At 47.3% G+C, this 25,897-nt stretch overlaps 1 protein-coding gene across 5 annotated transcripts in view; it reads right to left on the reverse strand.

The window, feature by feature from the left end:
* jmjd1c (jumonji domain containing 1C) overlaps positions 1 to 25,897 on the reverse strand; it is a 185,939-nt gene that overhangs the window by 46,572 nt on the left and 113,470 nt on the right. For 3 of the 5 annotated variants that reach the window (XM_031905352.1, XM_031905351.1, XM_031905350.1), the window contains exon 3: positions 6,339 to 6,452. In XM_031905352.1, the coding sequence (XP_031761212.1) occupies positions 6,339 to 6,452 (114 nt within the window). Of the gene's footprint in view, positions 1 to 6,338; positions 6,453 to 11,348; positions 11,769 to 25,897 lie in introns of those variants that run through there. The other 2 variants (XM_031905353.1, XM_031905354.1) reach the window with 2 other exon arrangements.

Raw genomic sequence — 25,897 nt, forward strand, 5'->3', positions numbered from 1 at the left:
CACAGAGCTCTGTATCGGCTTTCAGCATGATAAAATCCTGCCCTGCGGTGCCCAAACACATACAGATATGAACACTGCCGAGCCTGTGCGGCTTGGGAAAATAGAGGGATCCTAGAAAGCAGCAGAACAAATCATTTAAAGAGATACTGACATCCGCAGACTCCTTTTCTTATTTCATTTTGTTAAGGAAATGGCTCGTGTTTATTAAATATTAGTATATGTATTAAAGCTGCTGCTGAGTTCCTCTCTTATCTCACGCTATGGGTTGCAGCATGAAAAGCTCTTAAAAGCTAGTATGAATCTCAGCCATAAAGCAAAGCAGAACTGCTGCTATGAGGAGGAAAGGAAACTCAAGGTGGCCATACACAGGAGAGAAAAGCTGGTAACAGAGAATGTTAGCAGCTTATTGGTCTTGAATGGCCGACCGATATCTGTCTGAAAATCGGCCAAAAGACAACTGGCCAGGTATGAACAACCCACTGGGATGAGAAATGCATCAGGTTTATTAATGAGGTCCTCGCCCCGATGTTGGCTTGTACTGCCTACCGCAGGGCACATTGCTCATTTGGCAGCCTCGCAAAGCAAGTGGATCCTTTACATGTACGGCTAGCTTTACACAGGCCAACATGCTCTGCCCTCAAGCTAACTGGCTCACGTATGGGGCTTTCCCAAACCACCTACACAACAAACGTAGGGCCGGAAAATGAACCATATATCTTATCATAAGAGAAGCACAAATAGGCATGTAGCGCTTCTCTTCTAGGCTCCCAAAATGATCTAAACGTCGGATTCAGACCAAAACATTGGTGGCCAAGTCGGACAAAGGGCTACTTGTTTGGCACCCTCGCCCACCACCATTTAAATGTTGCTAAATTCCAGAAAGGATCTAAGAGGGAGTGAACAGGGACGGCCAAGTGGAGTGTTCATAATGGAAAACCGAGTTGCAGAAAATGAGGCCCCTCAATAGCGCGGTTGGCTAAATGAAGGTTTTATGGACATAACGGTAGTTTTGCATGGTGGATTATTTTCCAATATTAGTATATACCATACAAATCAATGATCCGGAACCTGCTCACATAACCCAGACAATAGTAGAAGCATGGCTAAAACAGAAAAAAATGTACTAGCTCAAATGGCAAGGCTAGTGCTATCCGGCTAGTACCGGCACTTGAGATGCTATTTTCGGACCGTAAAGAACCAGTACCACAACTCACACTTCCTATTGAAGTGAAAGGATGACCCCGCAGGGGTAGTTTCGCCGTAAATAAGCTGGTGGAGAACATGTCCTGGGAGCTTATAACTGGGATTACTATGACTTGAATAAGAATGAAAATAATGACAAAACCCCCGTTGGCCGTGCTTGGGGGGCTACTGACAGTATACCCTGCACAACCCTGGATCATGCTGATGAAGGAAAGCAAAGGCAGGCGACTTGCTCCAGACTCGTTTATTTGCCGCGCTTCATTTACACAAGCAATGGCACAGATTGCAAAACTCGTGTCAGCATTCCTGCTGTGTAACTGCTCATAGAATAACTATCCCCGTATAACCCCGCACTTTATGGAGGCTGTTCTCCAGTACAATAGGTTCCCGGGGGCTGAAGGCAGTAGACAGGAACACATTTCACTATATCACAGGTACAATGGCAAGGAGAGGTGCTCCTTTTTCCTGCTCTTTAAAGGGGATTTCTTATTTCAGGCCTTTGGTCTCTGAATTAGGACTGATTAAAGGAAAACTATACCCACAAACAATGTGGGGGATCTCTATAAAAACCAGCTCATATGCAAAACCCTGCTTTATCTAAAGGCCTGCCCACTGTCGCAGTGCACACAAACAAGCCAAGGCACACATACAGGTTAGGTCACATCAGCCAATTAAATTAGTCTTTTACTCCCACACTACTTCCTGTTACTGTTAGAGCTGCATCACTTCCTGTCAGCTGATCTCTGAGGGAGCACACAGCCCATCACTAAATGGCGGCTCAAGGGAAAGGATGTAAAGGGCAACATTTACTGATATATATATATTCCAGTTTGGCGAGATTCTTTAATAGGTCACTTAATATGATATATAATATCTGTTGGTTAAGCATTTACTCTGGGGGTATAGGTTTCTTTTAAGGACACATTCACGTTTGCAATAAATTGGTCTATTCGGAGCAACTTTTCATGGTGTAATTCAAATGTTTATTTAATTATTAGCCTTCTCAGCACACAACTGAAAACACCATCTGGTTGTCAGGTGCACTTACCCTGGCAACCGAAAACAATAGTGCGGGAGGTTTTCATTGTGTTGTTCTTTGTGTCTGGTGACCCCTTAATCGCTCCTGAGGCAGTCTGGGAAGTGCCATCCCAACAAAAGTAACTAGGCCCATACTGGTTTACAGGGAGCTGTAGTTGAACTACAGCAGGAAAGCCCCAGCCTAGTGACCCCCTCCCGCCCCTATGAATCCCACTGCACTGGAAAGCACTTCCCTTTCACATGCAATTCTGTTCTGTTTGATGTTTGTTTGGATTTAAAGCCCCAGAGGGGAGAAAAGGAATTCGACATGCCGGTTCCCACACCAGTACTGACTGTCACCTTAAACGGGGTCAAGTCCAGGAGTGCCTGACAAAACAGAGGCAATGTTTCCGCCAGCTCTGTGCCCAGGGTGCCATTCCCAGGCTCTAAACAAACACAAATATTAGAAATCTATTCTCAGTTACAATATCAGCGTCACTCGTCCTGCTAAATAAATCCCCTAGTGCCAAGTATCCCCTTCACCCTGAGAGCAGATATGCGGTAATGCTCCTGTGAGCATTAGAAACAGCTGCAGTATTTACTAGGGGCATGGTGGCACTGTTCTACTGTTACCTATGGAAGGGATTTTGCTGCCAGCAGCAGGTACAAAGAGGTACTGCAAGTCACTATGATATCTGAACCACAATAACCTTTGCTGAGTATTTTCATGGAAAAAGGTACTTTCCTAACCACTGGCACTTTCAAAAATAAGGCATCTACTGACTTTACAATTAACAAGGTAATTAAAAGAGGAAATAAATGTTTATGACGGTTTCTCATTCATTGTATTATAATTAAAAACACAACGGCCCCTTTAATATTTGTTGAAGAAGTACCCGGAGCCAGTGTTCTATTAGCAATGCATGTCTGCCCCTTTAAATACCAGCTGTCCCCTACTGCCAGGCCCCTAACCCCCTGGCTCCATTCCTGGACATGTCTGACAGGAGAGGGCCCGATTAGAAGGAACATCTAGGAGGTGAGCTTTACAGTTTCCGCTTGGCAAGGTAGCAGAGTTCTACTCACATCTATTTTTAAATGCCAGCCTCTGCAGATGCTCTTAGGATCCCATCCAGATGACTGGGGGTCACAGGGGCCAACGGCACATTCAAGTGGAACGCCTGAAGGGCCCAATCCGAGGGTTTCAGGAAAAAAAACACGATTTTGGTTATTCAGAGTCAAACCTAATCAACTTCACTTTTCCCCCAATTCCAGGAAACACACATGCAAGAGATCATTCATTTCCATGCAAATAGCGGGGCCCCGCTCGGCCCTCGGATGTGTAACGCGCCGCAGCTTGATGGCAGATGTGCTCCTGGGCTCTCTGCACATTCAAGTGCTGGGCCGGATTCTACAGAGAATTCTACAATTTTACAGAGATAAATAACAGGCTCTGCTGTGGAGCAGAAATCATGTGCTAGCGCTTAATAAGGACAACAGATCCTACTGGTTTACATGCCAAGGGTGGGGTCCGCTTAGAAGGAAGGAGGGATTCAACTGGGAATCTAGCACAGACAGAAAGTCATATTTTCCCCTTGAAAGTTGAAGTCATATTTTATAATAACATATTGATTTATACAGTGCTGCTATTCCATAGTGAGATAGATTTTTGGAGGGTGGAAGGAAACTCACACAGGTATAGGAAGAATATACAAAGTCATCACCTACAGTGTCCTGACTGGAATCGAACCTATGGCCTTTGGTTCAAGGTTTGATTCCAGGCAGGGCACTATGGGCAAGGAGCGTGTACGTTCTCCTTGTGCCAACATGTCCTAGATTTGATTCTAAGGTTATGGCAAAACAGGATAAATAAGAGAAAACAGAATTTTTATACCCGTTACCATACACACAACATTTCCTCACTAAACAGGAAACTAGACAACACCTCGCACTCTAGGGACGGCGGGTGGAGACATGCAAATCGAGCCGTGGAATGCTTCTTTTGAGAATGGGGTCACTGCAATGTATGAGTCACCCATGTAAACATCCGCCTCGAGGCTCTAGGGCCCTATTATCTAACAAGCTGTTGCATTTAAGTATATGATTGTCTTGTAATAACCCGCTCTTAGGCAGAAACAAACCAGTCTGGCCAAAACATAGCCACCAATTCTGTTCCATAATACGTCATTTCACATTTGCGTTCTTTTTTAGTGGAACTTTTGATAAGGTTTGTGCCACTGCGGTATCACTGGCAGATGACTTTGGGAGTCCATGCCCCACGGTGGCAGCTAAGACATGGGCAATATCCATAATAGCTTGGCTGCTACAGAGCGCTACAGACTGTGCTGGAGTATTAATGGCACGGAACAGGGATGATAAATCAGATCTGTCGGGAGCGTCCGGGGTGCTACTGAGGACACAGCTGTAATCAGGAGAGGATACGGGAACAGAACACAATGTGCAAATCCGCAGCTCGGATTTAATTGTCTGATGGTGTCATTGGGACGCTAGCTGGAAAGCTTCAATAATGTCAGCGGCAAAATATGCAGAAATACAGAAAGTGAATGGAAAAGCAAAGCCCAGGGCATTTAGGGCTGTGCCACATGGAGCTGTTATGCCTGCTGCTGCCCGTGGCCAAAAATGCCAAACGCAAAGAGGTGCCCCTTAAGCTGTAACTCCCAGAATCCGCTGACTGCTGCTATTAGGGTACCCAACAAACAGTAGTGTAATGGCAGCCGAAGGAAACATATAAGGCCACAAAGAGTTAGGTTGCTGGCTTTTGCCTTTTTTTATTTAAGTAGCCATAACAGGTGAGGTCAAATGTACTTCCCCTAAGGGTAAGATCACACAGGGCATATTGTCAGCCCGTGAATAAAGTGCAGCCTGGCAATATGCTCCATAACCAGCTGCCAGGATCACTGAGAAAACACTGCTCCCCTCCGATAGGGTACCAGAAATTATACCACCAGTGTTCCCTTCTGGCAGGGCACTGTTCTGCCCCTCAGAGAAGGTAAAATACCACAATTATAACACCAATGTTACCCGCCAACAGGGCACTGTTCTGCCCCTCAGAGAAGGTAAAATACCACAATTATAACACCAATGGTACCCGCCAACAGGGCACTGTTCTGCCCCTCAGAGAAGGTAAAATACCACAATTATAACACCAATGTTACCCGCCAACAGGGCACTGTTCTGCCCCTCAGAGAAGGTAAAATACCACAATTATAACACCAATGTTACCCGCCAACAGGGCACTGTTCTGCCCCTCAGAGAAGGTAAAATACCACAATTATAACACCAATGTTACCCGCCAACAGGGCACTGTTCTGCCCCTCAGAGAAGGTAAAATACCACAATTATAACACCAATGGTACCCGCCAACAGGGCACTGTTCTGCCCCTCAGAGAAGGTAAAATACCACAATTATAACACCAATGGTACCCGCCAACAGGGCACTGTTCTACCCATCAGAGAGAGCAAAGTACCAGAAATTATAACACCAATGGTACCTGCTAACAGGGCACTGTTCTACCCATCAGAGAGGGCAAAGTACCAGATATTATAACACCAATGGTACCTGCTAACAGGGCACTGTTCTACCCATCAGAGAGAGCAAAGTACCAGAAATTATAACACCAATGGTACCCACCAAAAGGACACTGTTCTGCCCCTCAGAAAAGCTAAAATACTAGAAATTATAATACCAATGTTCCGCTCTGACAAGGCATTGTTCTGTACATAATAATTTCCCTTTGGGAAAGCACTTTCTGAGAAAGGGCAGTACTTATTGCACCAATGAATCACAGGCCAAAGGCCAATAAGACCCCCTTACAACATATTATAATTCCTGCCCTTCCTGCCCCCCCCCCCCACACCACCACCATCATTACCACCAGAACAGACATACACAAAATGCTATACCCCAATAGGTTTTCAAAATTAGCTCAGAAAAGGTAGTGCATCAGCTGTTACAGAACTACAACTCCCATGAGCCTCTAGAGAGCTTTCAGTTGTTCTGTGGCAGCTTGGACTGTCACCTGTCAGCTGACCTTGTGGTGTGGGAGGGTAAGGGGTAAGAATGGCTTACCTAATAGATATTAATAATAATAATGGCTTACCTGATAGGGCTGAAAGGCACTATCTTCAGTTGCAAACTCCAGGTGTCTCTCTACTAAGAATTCTATTGCAGTAATTGAATTATATGCACCTTTTCCAACCAGGGGCTTAAATGCCTGCAAAAAGAAGAAAGACAACGTTCAGTAAGCGTTACAGGAAAGAGATTACTTAACAAGCAGCAGTCTTATTAAAGTATATATATATATATATATATATATATATATAGATATAGATATATATATATAGATATATATATAGATATATATATATAGATATATATATAGAACTAAATATCAGCAACAGTGGAACCTCAGCTGCTGCAGAACTACAGCTCTCAACCAGCAAATAACTGCCCTCTGTCCCCTCCTATAAAATGGAGAATGCCTCTCGTGCTTGCAGCCTGAATAAGCAGTGAGAGTGCCAGGAGCCTAAAGGAACCTGTTTAAAGTTCAACAGAATCTGGGAAAAAATAACTGGGTCATGGGCAATATGGTAACACGGGATCCGAGGGCAGATAAGAAGGGAGCACCGTCCCTACATGTAGCACGGCTGCCGTCCTTAACTTAGACCGGTCTTGCCGCAGTCTTATCTCCGTCTGAGGCTGGCAAAGGGGTCTATGTGGGGAGCCACCAATGCGATATAAAATCATTTTAAAGGGGTGGGTAACCGGCAGCCAAAAATCGAATGCTCTGTGAGGCTACAATTTTATTGTTACTGCTACTTTTTATTAATTATTTTTCTATTCAGGTCCCTCTCCCATCCATATATCAGCCTCCCATTCAAACCATTCCCTTGGTTGCTAAGGTAAAGTTGTCCATCAGGCAGACAACCCATTATTCAGGCCCCACGTGACCAGCTACAGACCAAACTGCCAGCATAAGGCCCAGGAATGCCAGTTCGCCATCAGTCTCCTGGCACTATATACAAATACTCAATAAAAAATAAAATATCCGTGCATTAAATTTAACGGGTAATAAAAGTGGAACGGTTCCCAACAATTTCTTTACTTTAATGGCAGATAATGAAGCCCTGGCATTTAATCTCAAGGAGCCCACAGCACCTTTCCGCATACTGTCTATCTCTCACGCTAGGCAGGCTGAGATAACACACAAAATCTGGGTTAAATTCTAAATAAATGATTTACCAATCCGTGTGATACCGCGTAGGTCCACGGGCCGCTCGCACCTGCCCAGAGACAGTCAAATGAACTTCAAGAACACGGCAGGTATGGCAAACATGTGATAACCGTGCAACCACTTCCAGAATATTTGCCTTAAGCAATCATTACGCAACGCACTTCCTATGTATGAATATGGGATCCTCGCCAGACGGAAGGCCTACACCTCCGGTCAGAAGATGCCGTTGAGGCCATGGCCACCCAACTGCAGGGCAGCTTAGCAATATCCAGTAAGGGACAGTCTAAAGCTGCCCATCCCCATGCCAACACTGGCTGATATGTGGGCTGGGTATGGTGCCAAAACATTGGGGCTTATTCACTAAGGCAGAAAAATACCATTGCGAAGTTCTTGTTCAATCTCAAAGATACATAGGACCAGGCACAAGGACCCCCATCTCTCAATAAAACAAGGGGATATCCAACATGGTTGCCTTATGTATGAAGGAGCGCTATGTACATAAGGCCATCAATAAAAAAAAACATAACTCCCAATGGAGTGCCGCTTCTCCACTTGTCAGAGATTACGTGGCAGTATTTTGCCCACACGGCTTAAGGTTAAACCCAAATTCTGCAGACACCTGATGAAACAACACAGTGGCTTGAAAATTTCCCCAAAATTCCAGTAACGAGCAAGGAAGCATGTGATTGGTAATTAAAAAAAAAAAAAAAAACACGAAGTGTGAATGAGTGCGTTCCCTGAGCCTGCCTGAGACAGTGTGGTAAGTTCATGGGCACAAACATGGTTCCCTTGGCTGTATATTAACCCTGTATCATGGCACACACATTATAATAGTACAGTTAGACACAGAGACTGCCAAAATACTTGCCAATCTGTTAGCCCACATGCTATTTACCCACTTGCCCTGACCCAACTGCTTGGTTTGCCCACCGCCCTCAGCACCCTATTAGCTGCTGCTCTTCAGAGCAATGATAAATGCCAATGTCTCCTGTGTGCCCAAGGCTTAAGTTACACAGGGACTGTCTGGAGTAGGTATTGTACCAATGGGGCAAATAGTCCAGTGAGCCCTGAAAGGAAACTCTATACTACCCAGCATTCTGTGGAACCAGCCCAGACGTATCACTTTGCACAATACTTGGAACGGGAATGCTGGCCGGACAATCTATGTGCCATGGGTATGGCACCAACCTCCTACCCACCTATAGACCGAAATAAAGGTGCAGAATCTGAGCCCATAAATAAAACAGGTAGGGCAAAATGGCTCAGATCTTATACCCCAGTGAGAAAATGTTACATGGGGGGGATGGTAAAAGCAGTACCAAGGCAACTGCCTGCCAATCTATACGGGCGATACTGATTAGAGGTATGTAGCTTTAAAGGCCAGGGTAGGGAATGCCAATCTATACGGGCGATACTGATTAGAGGTATGTAGCTTTAAGGGCCAGGGTAGGGAATGCCAAGCTATACGGGTGATACTGATTAGAGGTATGTAGCTTTAAGGGCCAGGGTAGGGAATGCCAAGCTATACGGGTGATACTGATTAGAGGTATGTAGCTTTAAGAGCCAGGGTAGGGAATGCCAAGCTATACAGGCGATACTGATTAGAGGTATGTAGCTTTAAGGGCCAGGGTAGGGAATGCCAAGCTATACGGGTGATACTGATTAGAGGTATGTAGCTTTAAGGGCCAGGGTAGGGAATGCCAAGCTATACGGGAGATACTGATTAGAGGTATGTAGCTTTAAGGGCCAGGGTAGGGAATGCCAAGCTATACGGGCGATACTGATTAGAGGTATGTAGCTTTAAGGGCCAGGGTAGGGAATGCCAAGCTATACGGGCGATACTGATTAGAGGTATGTAGCTTTAAGGGCCAGGGTAGGGAATGCCAAGCAGCCAGTGAATGACTAAGTGGAAATAGCTAAATTGACCCCTGGGGTTAAAGGTCCCCGGGGGCATCATGACGCAACCTGTCAGAGCAATTCTCCTGAATCCAACTCAAGACTTAGCAGCACCCAACACTCTGGCCTTTATCTAGAGAGCGGAGAGGGCAAGTCAGCCGGAAGGCGATGGCAGCAAATAAACAGCAGGGTGACTGGGTGGCAGGTTTTGCTGAAACAACAAAGCCCCATGGTGTGCGGAACCCTCCTTACCGGAGAGGAAAAGCTACAGTACAGAAGCTGCTTGGCCCAGTAGGCACTGGCACAGCCTGTATATATCATATAGGCCAGAGATGGGCAACCTGCCACCCTCTAGCATCCCAGCCCTGGTCCACCTGATATTAAGTCATATATTCTGCATTCATTCAGCAGTTCATTTTAGGAGTCTGACTGCCACCTAGTTCCTATGCATACTCTCCTTAGCAACCATGCATTGTATAACAAACCTGACCCACTTATGTGGGAAAAATAAAATTTGAATTTTTAGGTGGACTTTATACCATAGTACAGCACATACACACAGTTATGTGCCCCAGACATATAGAGTGGGAAGAACTTTAATGAATCCCATTCATCTGGGCAGAAACGATGCGCAGCTCAGACAAGCCCTTCCTAAAAGGGAAATGGAACCCCGGCCATAAAACCGCTGGCCCCGTGATGTCAGCGCAGTGTTTAAAGTGCAACAGGAAATGCATGTGGGAGCTGACATGTGCTCGCTCTGTGTGCCTCCCTGGCCAGGAACCCGCTCATTCACTAGCCAAGGGCACACTAGCCAAGCGCCCATTAGCCAGCCACACACTAGCCAAGTTCCAACTAGCCAAGCGCCCATTAGCCAGCCGCACACTAGCCAAGCACCCATTAGCCAGCCACACACTAGCCAAGCACCCATTAACCAGCCACACACTAGCCAAGCGCCAACTAGCCAGCCACACACTAGCCAAGCACCCACTAGCCAGCCGCACACTAGCCAAGCGCCCACTAGCCAGCCACCCACTAGCTAATCACACACTAGCCAGCCACACACTAGCCAAGTGCCCATTAGCCAGCCACACACTAGCCAAGCGCCCATTAGCCAGCCACACACTAGCCAAGCACCCACTAGCCAGCCACACACTAGCCAAGTGCCAACTAGCCAAGCGCCCACTAGCCAAGCACAGACAGGGATTTGAGAGTCACAACAGGCAGTGACAGCAAGCTGGCAGCAGTGGATAAATGAGCTGTGATGAGCTTCCCCCCTTAGTCACCATGGGAGGTCCGTGGGACACAAAAGGCCGGAGTGAAACTTGGGGCTGCTGCCGGCTGCTTCTGGGAAATGGAATGAATCACGCAGTTGTGTTTCCCAAAGAACGCCTGGTACCATTAGCTCTGCCCCCCCCTCCCCCAAAGAGGTTCTGCAGCAGCCAAAGTCATCCCACGGTCAATTGAAAAATGCTTTACAGCTCCATTCCTCAATTCAGCAACTCCCAGGGTTTCAGAGGCTAGAGAACTACAACTCCCACCACCCCTACAGCAGCCTCCTACTGCCGGTGGGTTACTGGGAGTCGGAATCGACAACAAGAGCTGCCCCCCCCCCCCCGGGTGACAGTGACGGCTGTGAATGAGTGAAAGCTGACTGACTTCCTACCTATAAATGGGTGAGGTGGGACCATGCCTACAGGGACTGACGTGCCCACATTGGCCACCCCGCACCCCGCTGGACAGGGCACATAGGGTACAGAGCATTCCCAATCAACTTTGTCCATTCCTTGTTATGGGCAAATTGCAGGCACTGGATAGGAAGCGATGGCGGCGTAGGAGCTGGGCACCCAGGGTGGGCACCGTGCCAGGATTATATCTCATGTAGCACTGCCATGCCACCCATTGTACAGCACAGGGGCTGGCACAGCAGGAACACTAGCCGCCTGGCATGGGGTTACACAGGGAAGCAGGGAAGGTTCCTACCTGTGTCCTTTCCCACAGCAGGGGAGCCCAGAGACAGATCCCAGCAACAGGCCAACGGGCTGCCACAGTAAGGGCAGGGGGGCAGCCTCCCTTCTAGCGATCCGGCCCAAGGGGGAGGCTGCGGGGCCCCTCCAGTCCCGGTGCCCGCAAAGCCAGAGGGGTGAGGGGCAGCAGGAAGCCGGGGCCACAGATATCCGAGCTGCCAGGGGCACTGATCGCACCGAGCCGGGAGATGAGGGTGCCGGGCACAATTCGGCCGCTTACACAAGCCAAGCCGGGGAGGGGAGCACGGCGTACGGGCCTCCTGGTGGCGGTGGGATCCTCCCCGCAGGCATTGCCTGGGCTTCCCAGGGAGTCGCAGAGCTTGAGTGGAGCCGAGTGAGGATGGCGGATCTGGGGCTGGAGGAGGCGGGGCTGCCGAGAGAGGGAGGCGGGGCTGAGAGGGAGGCGGGGCTGCTGAGAGGGAGGGAGAAGCTGCTCTCTCACAGGCGCTTCCAGCCCCACAGCAGCAGCAGCACAGACAGAGGGGAGGGAGGGAGCGGCTCTCCCGGGCCGGGCAGGCACAGGGGGCGGTGAATGTGCAGCCACAGGTGCTGATGGAGTCACTTCCAGGCGGCTCACATTACTCATGTGGCGGCGGCTGCTGCTGCCTCACAGGAAGCTCACAGGGTTAGGATAGGGGCTCCCTGCGGGGAGATACAGAGACAGGGGATGCTGGGAGTTGTAGGCAAACACCTGAAGGTCCAGCAGGTTTATGAACCTCCCTAAATGGGGGGGGCGCTATAATGTGCCTATGGGGCAGGGCTGGCTGCTGAATGGCCCCCTGGCAGAACACATGTTGGCACAGAAGCAGTGCAGTCTGCAGCATTAAGGCTTCCTTATGGGCTAGGGCTATGGAAAGGCTACTGCAGGTAGGAATGGGCCAGTTGGTAAGGTAAGGATTTGGGACCTAGCTATTCTATAGCCAGTGTGGGCTCTCATTCAGTCTGTCACCCCCAGCTGTCACTTTACAAGGAGACAGTGCTGCCTGGGGTCATGGTTGCTGTAGTAGAACAGCTGACAGGCTGGTTAATAGATTTTGCCCTGGGTCACACCCACCCCACATTATGGATTGCCCTGTTTCCTAGGTGCCCCCCCCCCATGCATTTAGATCATTCCTGCCCTGCGGGATGTATTGTATCCCCGCTGCTCCCAGCCCTCCTCCAGCCAGGGGCACTGGTGGGAACCTACTGGGATTGGTTTGGCATTCTGCCCTGATACCGGCAGATTAATCAGCTACTGATAAACTCACCCAAGTGTACGTCCGATAGGGACCATAGAGTGTAAGCTTACTGGGGCAAGAATAGGAATGATGTGTAAGTGCTGCACAATGTGTGACCCCTTGGATTATTACCTCACCCCTCTCTATGCCACTCTTGCCCACACTGAAGGGCACACAGGCCCGGGCATGTAATGCGTGTGGAGCTGAGGGATCCCAGACACCGGAGTGTGACTTCCTGGGTGCATGATAAATCCCCTCCCTGCTCATTCGCCACTTCCCCAAACAATAAGCTCTGCATGGAGATTCTCCAGCCTGAAATCTGGTTCCACCGCTATTCAATACCACGGCCTGGGGGGGATTTTCCTCTAGTAAAAAGTAATGTAAACAGTCAAGTTCTGGCAACATTCTTTACAAGGTGCTTTTGTCTTACTACTCACACAGCACCCCGTTCACTTTCACCCAGGCCGAGGCATTCCAAGCGCCAGTACCCATACAGTGCCTGTGACCTAACACCCAGCCTTCAGGCTCATCAGATAAAATAAGGGTTCCAACCATGTTCTGAAACACTATGCTATGAAAAACAAGACAGAAACAACTTTGAAGGGGAAGTTAGCCTTTAAATGAACTTTTAGTATGACATAGAGTGATACTCTGATGGGTGCTGAGATGGTGAAACCCCTTACCTTCAGCCAAAATGACCTTGCCGGGCCAAACGCGGCCATTCAGAGACACCAGTGATACAGGGGCCTTTATCCAATGCACTATTCCTACATTTGCCTTGCGTAAGCCGTTATTATTTACCGTAATTACAATCAAAACACGTTTTCCTTTATGTAAGGGGAATAACAGGCAGGTTATATAAGGGGTCCTGCTGGGCGGCTGCGCTTTGCTTTGACTCATTCAATCCCACTGGTCCCAACCTCACAATGATCCGTACAAGGGGGAGCAAGTCGTTGACGTCACCATTGGCTGCCCTAAATATATAGAGTTTCACTGTACAGTAGGGAACCAAGCGACTCTACTGTACGCAAATCAATACAAAAGGATCAGAAATCACAAATGGCTACCCAAAATAATTACAAATATTCCAGGTTGAGTAATGTGGCCATGTCTCCAAGGGCCCTAGCACTCTGGTATGCAAGGAGTTAATTCTAATCCGGTGCCTAAAGTTCATCTCCCAGACGGTGCTCTTCAAATCACTTACACGTGATAGGGTCATGAGAAGGGGATCAGCAGCACAGAGCCACTAACATATATTGGGGGGTTTCAGCAACAAACATACAGAACTGCTAGTAGTTAGGGATGTGTGCATAGTAACAAGCAGAATGGCCTTATGTCAAGCAGAACACTAACTTGATATTGATCTTGGTTGCTAGGCAATACATATAAATAACAGGCATTTAAAAACGTATTGATATTGATTTGCCCCAATTCAGATATTGTTGGTGAGCTCTGACCAGTCTAGTGCAAAGCTATTGGCATATGGTTTTGGGTATAGAAACATGAAATGGTGCCTATAGTAGCTGTGGGGGGATAATAGCCTCTGGGAAGGGACTGTGGCTGTGGGATAGCAGGTATAGTAGGGAGAGATGGTGCCTATAGTAGCAGTAGGGGGATAATAGCCTCTGGGAAGGGACTGTGGCTGTGGGATAGCAGGTATAGTAGGGAGAGATGGTGCCTATAGTAGCAGTGGGGGGATAATAGCCTCTGGGAAGGGACTGTGGGATAACAGGTATAGTAGGGAGAGATGGTGCCTATAGTAGCAGTGGGGGGATAATAGCCTCTGGGAAGGGACTGTGGGATAGCAGGTATAGTAGGGAGAGATGGTGCCTATAGTAGCAGTGGGGGGATAATAGCCTCTGGGAAGGGACTGGGGCTGTGGGATAGCAGGTATAGTAGGGAGAGATGGTGCCTATAGTAGCAGTGGGGGGATAATAGCCTCTGGGAAGGGACTGTGGCTGTGGGATAGCAGGTATAGTAGGGAGAGATGGTGCCTATAGTAGCAGTGGGGGGATAATAGCCTCTGGGAAGGGACTGTGGCTGTGGGATAGCAGGTATAGTAGGGAGAGATGGTGCCTATAGTAGCAGTGGGGGGATAATAGCCTCTGGGAAGGGACTGGGGCTGTAGGATAGCAGGTATAGTAGGGAGAGACGGTGCCTATAGTAGCAGTGGGGGGATAATAGCCTCTGGGAAGGGACTGGGGCTGTGGGATAGCAGGTATAGTAGGAGAGATGGTGCCTATAGTAGCAGTAGGGGGATAATAGCCTCTGGGAAGGGACTGTGGCTGTGGGATAGCAGGTATAGTAGGGAGAGATGGTGCCTATAGTAGCAGTGGGGGGATAATAGCCTCTGGGAAGGGACTGGGGCTGTGGGATAGCAGGTATAGTAGGGAGAGATGGTGCCTATAGTAGCAGTGGGGGGATAATAGCCTCTGGGAAGGGACTGTGGCTGTGGGATAGCAGGTATAGTAGGAGAGATGGTGCCTATAGTAGCAGTGGGGGGGATAATAGCCTCTGGGAAGGGACTGGGGCTGTGGGATAGCAGGTATAGTAGGGAGAGATGGTGCCTACAGTAGCAGTGGGGGGATAATAGCCTCTGGGAAGGGACTGGGGCTGTGGGATAGCAGGTATAGTAGGGAGAGATGGTGCCTATAGTAGCAGTGGGATAATAGCCTCTGGGAAGGGACTGTGGCTGTGGGATAGCAGGTATAGTAGGGAGAGATGGTGCCTATAGTAGCAGTGGGGGGATAATAGCCTCTGGGAAGGAATTCTGGGATAGCAGCACTGCCCAGTTGGTGTCCCTTAAATTGTTATTAAATGGGTGGCGCTAGGATGAGCAGACAAATAATACACATGGCAATTGTTTATGTCGCCCCCCAGAATGGGGTGAAAGAAGAAGCAGCAGTTACAGAATGCAATCAGTGACACAGTGCTGCCTTTGTTTCCTGGCACTCTCAGTCGGGCAGAGATTCCAAGCGCTCACTGGGCCACACTCTCTAACAGTCTGACCTTCAATTACTATCTTGGCTCACAGCCGTTGCATGCTTGTTGTGCAAGAAGCTCTGTGTCCCCAACGCTGATCTGAGCCACAGTTTTACTGCAGAAAGGGACAGTAATATGACATAATGTACTGCGGGGACACCATCAGTGCCCTTGTGATAAAGATATCTCCCAGGCTGTATATGTAAGGGTGTGGATATCCCTTTAACTGAATCTCGTGGGGGGCAGAGAGTGCTGGAGCAGTCATGGATGAATGAATTGAGGTTTCACGACGTGATCTGTGATTTTGCCTGAGCTTTTTTTAGCAGGGAAAATCCTTGATATGCACTTCTCACTTCCTGCTTCGTTAGCACAGTTGATTAAAGTCTCTGCAAAGTAGCGAAGGGGAAAGGAGCTTTATACCCCCAGGTCATCTGGGAAGATTGGCACGTAATACACTGTATATTCATACCAAGCGCTATTAAAGGGAAAACACATCCAAGCAATTTTTCTCTGTTTATAATTTCAGAATATAAACCGGCCCACGTCCACTGTCAGAATCAGACACGGTGATCGTACATGAGATTACGGATATGGAAGCGTCTGTCGTTTTATAAACAAAGCCATTCATAAATTGGTGGAAATGTATGTTTAAGTTCAGGGAATACGGAGCCGGAAAACAAGCTATATTAATAACGCAGGTCCCTTTCCTGACTCATATTAAACTGGAAGTGGCAATATACATGGATTTCTTCTTTATCATAAATGGTCAGTGCACATTGTCGGCGAATTCTCATTATAAAACTGCTAATGAGATAGCCCTGGGACCACAGAATATTGTGGAATTCTATGATACATTATTGGGCAGCAATCATAATCATGGCTGCCCACTGTGACCTTGTGGTACAAGGAGGGAATTCACTGACAGATACCGTTTTTTTCCTTCCCCGCCAAGAAAAGTGGGACTCCCATGAAAGGGAAGGGCCAGCTGCTGACACAGCAGTGATGGGGTTAAGCAAGGTTTCTCAAGAATCTCTTCCTTTTGTTTTCTCAGAGATGACAACTTGTCACAGGGCCTAGAAAAATCCCCCAAACTTCCTCCCTGCGCCACCGCGGCGCGCTCATTCGGTTACATGGGTTTTGCACTCTCGTTTGGCCTGCAAGTACTTTTCAATGTAACTTGTTTTTTCTGTTCTAATGGTGAAAATAACAAGAGATGTCATGGGGGGGGGGGATGGGAGAGGCAGAGTGATTTGGCCTGGCACACTAAGGGCCCCAGTCGCTGTCACTTTCAGGGGCCCCTTTTTCCTTTTTAAGAATTATTAGCCTTTATTTATATAGCACCAATATACTGCTCAGTGCTTTACAGGGATTGTGTATCAGATGTTTATCACAGTCACGCACACATGGTAGGGAGCCAATTAAATTGCCTGTACGCACTGGTAGTGTGGGTGTACCCGGGGGAAACTGACAGACACAGGGAGAGCATGCATACAAACAAATAGTGCCCTGGCTGGAATCGAACCTAGGACCCCAGCCCTGGCCAGGCAGAAATGCTAATTACTGAGTCACCATGGCGCCCATTGTGGGGCACAGACCTGGACTGGCAATCTGTGGGTTCTGGCAAATGCCAGAGGGGCTGCTGTAAGATGCCATAGACACTCACTATTTATTGGGCTGGTGGGGGGCTGTTTGGGCCTCTGTGTACTGGAAAAGCCAGGGCCTATTTTGAATCCCAGTCCAGACCAGGCGGGGCAGAGCAGGGGCCTGCCAATGAGGCAGAAGTGGGACACAGTAAAGCCACCATTTCTGTGAGGGCCCCTAGGCTACTGCCACACGGGGCAGATTCTTAGGAATCAGCTCAACTTGGCATTGGCCTAAACAGATATTCTAGCTATACACTGAGGATCCAGTGACCCACAAGGCCGAAGCAGGATCAAACACCCTATATCTAACAGACTCATTAACATTTATTGCACTGCTGCTGGGAATGCCCGTGGCTGACTTAACAATGAGGCTGATACAGAGGAGGCTCATGTGATGCATAGCAAGTACTGATCTTATACACAATATAAATATATATATATAACCTACACCTCTAATGGGACAGAAAACACCAGAAGTGTACTACTGCCTATGCTAGACACTAAATACCATTATAATGGAACAAGGAGGGGGGGGGGGGGTGTAATTAAGTGCTGACTGCATGGAAGGAAAGGATTGATAGAGGAAAGGAAGCCGACAGTAGAGTTCCCCTTACTGAATGGGTTAAACCCGAGTGCCTGCCTCGAGGAGAAGAAGAGAGACAGCTGCATGAAACCCTCTCGCTGCTTCTTCTCAGACCTTGTGACTTTCTTTCCAGTAACGAGTTCATTTCCTAACGACTACTCGGATAAATATTTCATTAGGGTGCATCAGAGAAGCCGCTCACGGAGCCAACTCATTGCTATTCACTTTAGAAACGTTTCAGAGTCAGACATTTACATTATCTGTGCCCGAGTGGTGGTTAGCGCCGTGGCTCCGGGCCAAAAAACCCAAACAAAGAGCACTGGAGAGCCACGGTGTGAATGGCGCGCTCACATTCCATCGCACTGATCGTGACTGACAGGGAAGGTTACACGGACAACTTGGGCCATAGTGGTTATTTCAGTAAAATAGGTTATTTCCAGCAGACTTTATTTTCCGATGGGCTAACTGAAGGAGGGACTATATAATAGAGTGGCTGACTAGTCATGTGACAACTTGGATTGTGACTGCAGTGGTACTGTGACAGGGCCCACCAGTCTTGCATTAGGTCAGGTACCCGTGGAATACCCGCAAAATGGTTGTGTTCTGGGCAGAAAGTCCCTGATACCCTGACCATGGGGGTACTCCCCGGATACCTAGCTTGGGTTCCCTCCTTCTTACCCCATGATAATAATGGCATTTTTCTCCATTGTGGGTAGGGTCAGGTAGTGGGTCTGGGTAGGGATCATAGAAGGGTGGCAGGTTGGGTTGTGAGTCAGCAGGTCCAGGTCCAGTACACTTCTGCCCATCCGGGCCTGTGCAAGTTTATACCACCATGGCTGACCCTCATCTGTCAGGACCCAATGCAGCCCACTCCATTTTCTCTTTTACAAGTGACACTTCTAATTCTAAGCCTCAAAAATACATTCAAAGTTATTTGTAAGTATAATTTCTACTGGGAAACCAACACGTGTGTCCCTTCCTGCACTCCTTACTGGTACGTTTGTAACAATAAAAAGCAAAAGCCAGATCTCCTCCAATCAAGCCAAGGCCTGTAAATCAGATGGCAAAAACCAATGATTTCAAAACCATAAAAGCAGAGAACAGAAATGGATAACCAGACGCTCGTTTCAACAGCAATTATATTTTGAAATCACTGGATATGTGTAACAAATTTATATTGTAAATTCATTTAAAATGACATTATCTTTTATTGTGCAAAAACTTGTTTTTGGTTGTACTTCCCCTTGAAGGTGCATTTTTAGGTTGAGGGCACCTAGTTTCAGGGCTTTCATGGCCCCTTGGTTATTTCTGTCTATGTCTATATATTTATGTTTTCCTTTGTCATTGGGTGGGGGCAGTTCTGAGCACAGCGTCATGCTATGTGCCAGTTGCAACACTTGTTTTATGACAGAGCACACAGGGCAAGATAAAGGGCTCATTATCTGGGAGCAGAATGTTTGCAGACTGTCAGCGTTAGGAGGAAATGAGTGCAGAACAGGACAGATAAAGTGGCAGATAGCAGTGAGACTGCAGAGGGCTCATCGGGCCAGGTTCTGCTCTTGGGCAGACGCCGTTTCCTAGATAAGAGCAGCTGCAGGCTTGTTTGTACAGTTGAGCAGCTCAGGCAATTGCCATGGGCCCCCAAAGTCACATGGGGCCCTAGGAAAGGAACTGCTTTAGTCCAAGTGCAAATCAACAATAACGAGATTCAGTACCCAAGGGGCCCGTACACATAAATTATAGCATTTTGCATAATAAAAGCAAATTGATTTCCAATATACATTACACATTTTCAGGGGTTTTACAGTTATTTGTAAATGTCAATGCCACTGGAATCTGTATTTGTCTGCCCCTTATTGGTTCTGACTACATCATACCATGAATTCTCTTCCGACTATACCTTGCTCACTTCTGTGACCCTTCTGTACAGGTCTGACAGTCCTAAACGGAAGGCAGGAGGGAAGGACCGGACTGGCAAGCTGTGGGGTCTGGCAAATGCCAGAGGGGCTGCTGTAAGAGCCCATAGACAGTCACTATTTATTGGGCTGGGGGGGCTGTTTGGGCCTCTGTGTACTTGAAATGCCAGGGCCTATTTTGACTCCCAGTGTGGGCCTAATTGTGGGAATGAGTGTCTAGGCTAGAGGAGAGCCAAATACTAGTAAACTGCTTTATTAGTAAGTATGTATTTAGTAAGTATATTCAGGGGTGCCATATAAGGTAGTAAGGCCTGAAAAACAACCCCTTGTACCACCCAACCCTCACCCAGATCTACACCAACCCTGCCCCTATCTGCCCAAGCCTGCTGCATCCTCCAGTCTCCCCGTTTGACAGCAACCCCAAATACATATAGTCAGGGCCAGCAGCAAAGAGAATAACCAAAGGACCAACAGATACTGCAATTTAAATAGAAGAATTGAAGATCAATAGCAGCTTACTGGAAACCTGCTTTATAGTTGTCAGGGTCACAGGGCCTAGCAACCAGACACCCACAGGTCCAAGAAAAGTAGAACAGGGAAGCAAATCATTATAACACAACAGGTACAAAAAGGAAAGACTGATAGAAAAGTTTTTTAATCCCCAACTTGAAAAAAAAACAACTAAAAAGCAACAGAAGGTTTAACTTCCCCTTTATAATAAATGCAAGAAGATGAGATGAAAGTATAAACAGACAGGTTCAGATCACTTTCCTTTTGAGAATTAACAGCAAAGCCCATACACACCACAAAAACCGTTGCAAAGCCCCCGGAACAGTAGCATGGGGTTTCCTGTGCGCCCTCGTGCCGAGCCTTTGTAGCGCGACGGCAGCCAAGCGGCACTCTCAAATGAGGAAATGTGAGTGGCTACAAAGCCAGACATGGGTTTAGTTTCCTTTAGTCCCTTTGCATGGCATTAGTGCTTATTACTGGCTCCATAGCAAGAGGATATGTGAAGAGACCCTACAGATCAAACATAAGGTGCTTCTAAATAAATGATGTAAAGAGCGAGAGATTATTATGGAAATGCATTCTCAACAGCCCTCATTCAGCCCTCATCGCTACATTATATATGCACTTTTCATGCTGGTAGAAGGGGAAGAGATTTTCTGAGCCGCCGCGGGAAAAGGCAGGAAGGTATCAGGGAGTTGAAGGCAGCTAAGCTCCCTGCTATGGGCACGCTGGGGCCCGAGATACTGTGGCTCAGGCCCGGACTCTGATTTCAAATAGTCCCTGGCATTTAAAGTACAGAGGCCCCACCAGCCCACTAAATAGTGACTGCCTATGGCATCTTACAGCAGCCCTTCTGGCATTTGCCAGACCGAGCCTGATGTGGCTCTACAAATACAGGTATAGGACCCATTATCCAAAATGCTCAGGACCAAGGGTATTCTGGATAAGGGGTCTTTCCGTAATTTGGATCGCCATACCTAAAGTCAACTAAAAAAATCAATAAAACATTAATTAAACCCAATAGGATTGTTCTGTAATTCAGAGCTTTCTGGATAACGGGTTTCTAGATAAGGGATCCCATACCTATAACAGGATTCCACTGGCATCCCCACACTCACAACAGTCTTTCCAGTTGACTAGAGCCTATGGCTGAAAGGTACACATCGGATATGGGTCTTTGGGCAATAGATTCAAAATGGCTGGACACAGAGAGCCAACACACTTCCAGAGTGGCCTGGGAGGCATTCAGCTAAATATGCCATGGTTTTAACAATATTAACTTCCCTTTCAGTCATTTATAATAATTAGAGAAGCAAAATCAGTTGAACGAATGTCTGAAATGTCTTTTCTTGGCTGCTGTTGTCGCTTAGTGGTTGACCCCTTACGTGAACTGTTACAGCGGCAAAGGTTAGCAGATAGAGCGACAGGACCTTGATCCGTACAAATAATGATTGACGCGGATAGCGGTTAATGTTAAGTGAACTCTATCCTGCCCTATAGTAGCATGAATCATCCCTACGGGGGCTCCGCCGCTTCCGCCACTAAAGGTCAGGCTGGAGTTCTGCAATGTAATAAAGAGGAATATTTCTTATTATAGGAGTAATATTGCACACATTCTATTGCTTTAGTGATAGTGGCTGTAAAAGATGCAACTTTATTAGCCTTCATGCTTGGCATACAGGGAGAACTGGTCTCTCTATGCTGCTGTTGAGCCGAGCTGTTGGCTCGCTTCCTGGCAGGTAGATTGGGTTTGTGCTGACCCCATTATGGCTCACCAGCTTGTCGTATAGAAAACAATACATTTCCGTTCACTTCTATATGACAAGGTTGCATTGAGGTTTGCCTAGGGACCTGCTAAACCAGCCATGCAGGCAGCCCATCAGCACTACCCTGGGTATTGGACTGCGGGCACCTTGGCTAGAAACCCACCAGTACCACGTCCCCATACCCGGGGGTGATTTTGGGAATCCCTCTGAAATCCCTACAGGTGCCTAATCAGGCCTAAACAGGCAATATGTGCCAGAGGGGCTGCTGTAAGATGCCAGACAGTCACTATACTGTTGGGGGCCCTGGCATTTACACAGAGGCCCAATTTTGGCCAGGACCTAAAACACTTTCTCTATATTCAAATCAAATAATCTAATTATTGTTTAGATATCATTCCCCTATAGTGGCAGGCTGTGGCATCACCATAGCAATGTATTACCGAGGGAAATTCACGCTCTGTGCCCATATGGGGCCGGGCGCGGGAGCCAAGACGCTCCTTCATGAATCACCCTGCCTGCAATTTCCCTGGGGCACTCCCTGTTGCAGGGACGTTACAGGCAGGTCAAATATAGGCAAGCAAACAAACAACACATGCACACTGTGTACATTGCCTGCACTTGTTGGAATGTCACTGTCACATCAACGGGTTCATTTCATTCACAGAAACTTAATGAGCTATTTAATAACATGCGTGCTACATTACATCAGTGCAGTTACCAGCGGCAACCGGCCAACAATTGAGCTGGGAAGGAAATGAAAACAGCATGGTTTCCACAGGCAACTGGATTAGTGCAGTTTAGCACCTATGTCAGTAAGTCACTCTCTATGGGGGTGGAAGTCTAGCCTAGTAGATGGGCCCTGCCAGTTGGGGTTACAAGGTGGGCAACAGTAATCAGGACAGGACTGGGATTCAGAATAGGCCCTGCCATTCCAAGTACAGAGAGGCCCAAACAGCCCAATAAATAGTGAGTGTCTATGGCACCTTACAGCAGCACCTTTGGCATTTGCCAGAACCCACAGATTGCCAGTCCGGGCCTGACGGTAATGCCTGCAATGTATTACAGGTTCCGGAACTGATGAGGACGAAAGAGAACTGAGCTCCAGTAAGTAACCGCCACAGTGTGGCCCTTTCACGTGGCTAACACTAGCACTACTGTATCACTAATGTTTACACTGCTCTACCGACAGCACTATAATTATACACTGCTCAGTATAATTATTCATGGGAATTATTCAGCCATATAAATAGGGATGGGCAGGACCATACGAGCTGCAGCTCATAAAATGTTGTTTTTGGCTCGCGGCTCTTTAAATACACAAACGCGGGTGCACAGTTAGGAAATAACTCCCTGTGTGTGTATGTGTGCATAGATTGTATGGGCAGCGGCTGGGTCGCTCTGTGCCGGGGTAACACTTGTGTCTGTGAGAGGCAAATGGCATTGAGGTTACACATAATCAGCAGTGCAGAGCTCTTTTAAAGGGCAACTAAAGCAATACAGTAACTACTGACCGTGCAGCTTGTATCTGAATGATTTATAGCCCTTTGCAAATTATGACCCCCCCCCCCCATAATCACAGTGCGGCTCAACCACTGTTCTGATTCTTTACAACAATAAGTCTGCTTTTAAACAATATACTACTGCTTGCTGCCTGGTTGCTATAGGTTACAAGAAGTGGGTTATACTTATAATTTAGAAAACAGGTAGGGCTAATGGAGGTTTGTACAACAGTCACACCTGTGGCCCCGCAGACATTGCTAAAGAACAGCAGCTTTATCAATCTCTGGTTGAATACTCCGGCTATAGTAGGGCAACCAGAAAATTCAGAGCTAAAATGGTTACTGAATTTAAATGCGATCTGTGCAGCTCTGCAACATGCATTTATTAGATGTGTCCCTGAGTTTTCAAATAATCTGGGTACCCTAGGCTATAGGAGATCCCAGGGAGCTGGCCCTGTCATGAAGAGTGCCATTTACAGCCCTCTTTTTCTAGCCACACCCGCCCTGAGATTCAGGCCACACCCCACCTGGCTGTTTATAAACACAATGTGAGACCCGGGGGATAGGGATATGGTTAGAAAATGGCTAAAACTGATGACAGCCATCCATCAACTGCAATAAAACAGTGTTCCCCCAATGGGACTAGATTTCAAAATGATTAACTGGTCTGTGCAATGTCCCTTTAAATCAGAAATCTTGATTCCTGTGACCCTGTTCAGGGAACTCTAGCCCCATGACTATTTGCCCCCATGGTACTTATGCCACTGGTCATCATGATCCCACCAATTGCACTGCAATTTCCTCCTCCAATAGAAACTAGTTATTAAAGAGGGTTGCGGTGGTTTAATAGTGTAAGTACTCGGAGCAAGGCCCTCTAGCCGTTTAGCTTCACAGCCCTTGTTCCAGGCGCTTATGTTCCAGGCGCTTATGTTCCAGGCGCTTATGTTCCAGGCGCTTATGTTCCAGGCGCTTATGTTCCAGGGGCTTATGTTTGGCCTGGGCTGTGCTGCTGGGTTATGGAATACAGTGACACATTTTCCGACTTATATAAAAGTGAATAGAAGGGGGAGGCTGGGATAAGATAAGCCGCCAAAGGCTCCCAGAATGTTGGTCTCACAGCCACTTCCCATGATTGGGAGCCAGAGCCCTGCTGGCTGAATACATTGCCAAGTTCAGTCTTTTGTATTTCTCCTTAAAAATATTCTGTTTCATTGAATAAAAAGATAATTGTGAGGCTGGGCAATGGCAGGGGCCCCACGACTAAATACTACGCCATGCAGGGAACATGGGACTTACGACAGAGCCCAGAGCTCTTCTTATACTGATTATCACACACAGTCTGCTATATAATAAGCATTAGTAAGTATACATCATACAGTTTCATTTGTAAACCTTGGTCTTTGTTCAGCCAATCACAATAAGACTTAACGGAAAGGGGTTGTACACCTTCAAATTCAATTTTAGCATGATGAGAGTGAGAGTGCTAGTCTAAGACAATTTGCAATTGGTCTTTAATTTTTAATTATTTGTGGTTTTTTTAATTATTCAACTCCGTGTTCAACAGGTGTCCCAGTTTGAAATTTCAGCAGCTATCTGGTTGCTAGGTTCCAGTTTACCCTAGCAACCAGGCAGTGATTTGAATAAAAGACTTTGAAATAAGAATAGGAGAGAGGCTGATTAGAAAGTAACAGTAACAATAAAAATGCAGCCTTGCAGAGCAATGTTTTTTTTGGCTGCTGGGGTCAGTGACCCCCCCATTAGAAGGATGGAAAAAAAAATCAAATAACTATAAAACTATTACAAATAAAAAAGTTCCTAAGAATGGGCCATTCTATAACATACTAAATGATGATATTCTGGGGGCTCCAACAAGTCCCCCCCATACTTGTTCTTGCTGGTGTCCCAGGTACTGAAACCTTAGGGGTAATTAAGAGAAATAGACAAAAGCGCGGCCCTTAGTGGCTGCACTATGCACTTAAATGCCGCCCCTTGTACCAATGGAAAGCTTCTGAGAATCGGGGGGACCCCCCACAAGTCCGGGGAACAGTAAGAAGGACGGAGGGATGAATCTGAGCTTCCCACACAACTTGTGCAGCAACCTTTCAGCCATGTAAAAAGGAAAATAAAATCGGCGGTTAAGGGGAGGGGGGGGATAAGCGGCTTTTCCATGACACTGTGCGAAAACAATGTATTTGTTGGCTGCGGGGCCAAACCCTGCTGGATGGATTTTCCCTCGCTTTCTCAGAAATGGAGAGCTGTGTGAGTGCCATCTTGTTTGCACTTCCCTGCAGAATCACAGCGAGCAGTTTTGGAGACTAAGGGCCGTTGCCATAGTAACAGCTAGCTGCTGTGGTTTTATATATTTTTTTTTAAAAAAAAGCTCTTAATC

The sequence above is a fragment of the Xenopus tropicalis genome, chromosome 7, assembly GCF_000004195.4.
Source record: "Xenopus tropicalis strain Nigerian chromosome 7, UCB_Xtro_10.0, whole genome shotgun sequence".
NCBI classification, from domain to species: domain Eukaryota; kingdom Metazoa; phylum Chordata; class Amphibia; order Anura; family Pipidae; genus Xenopus; species Xenopus tropicalis.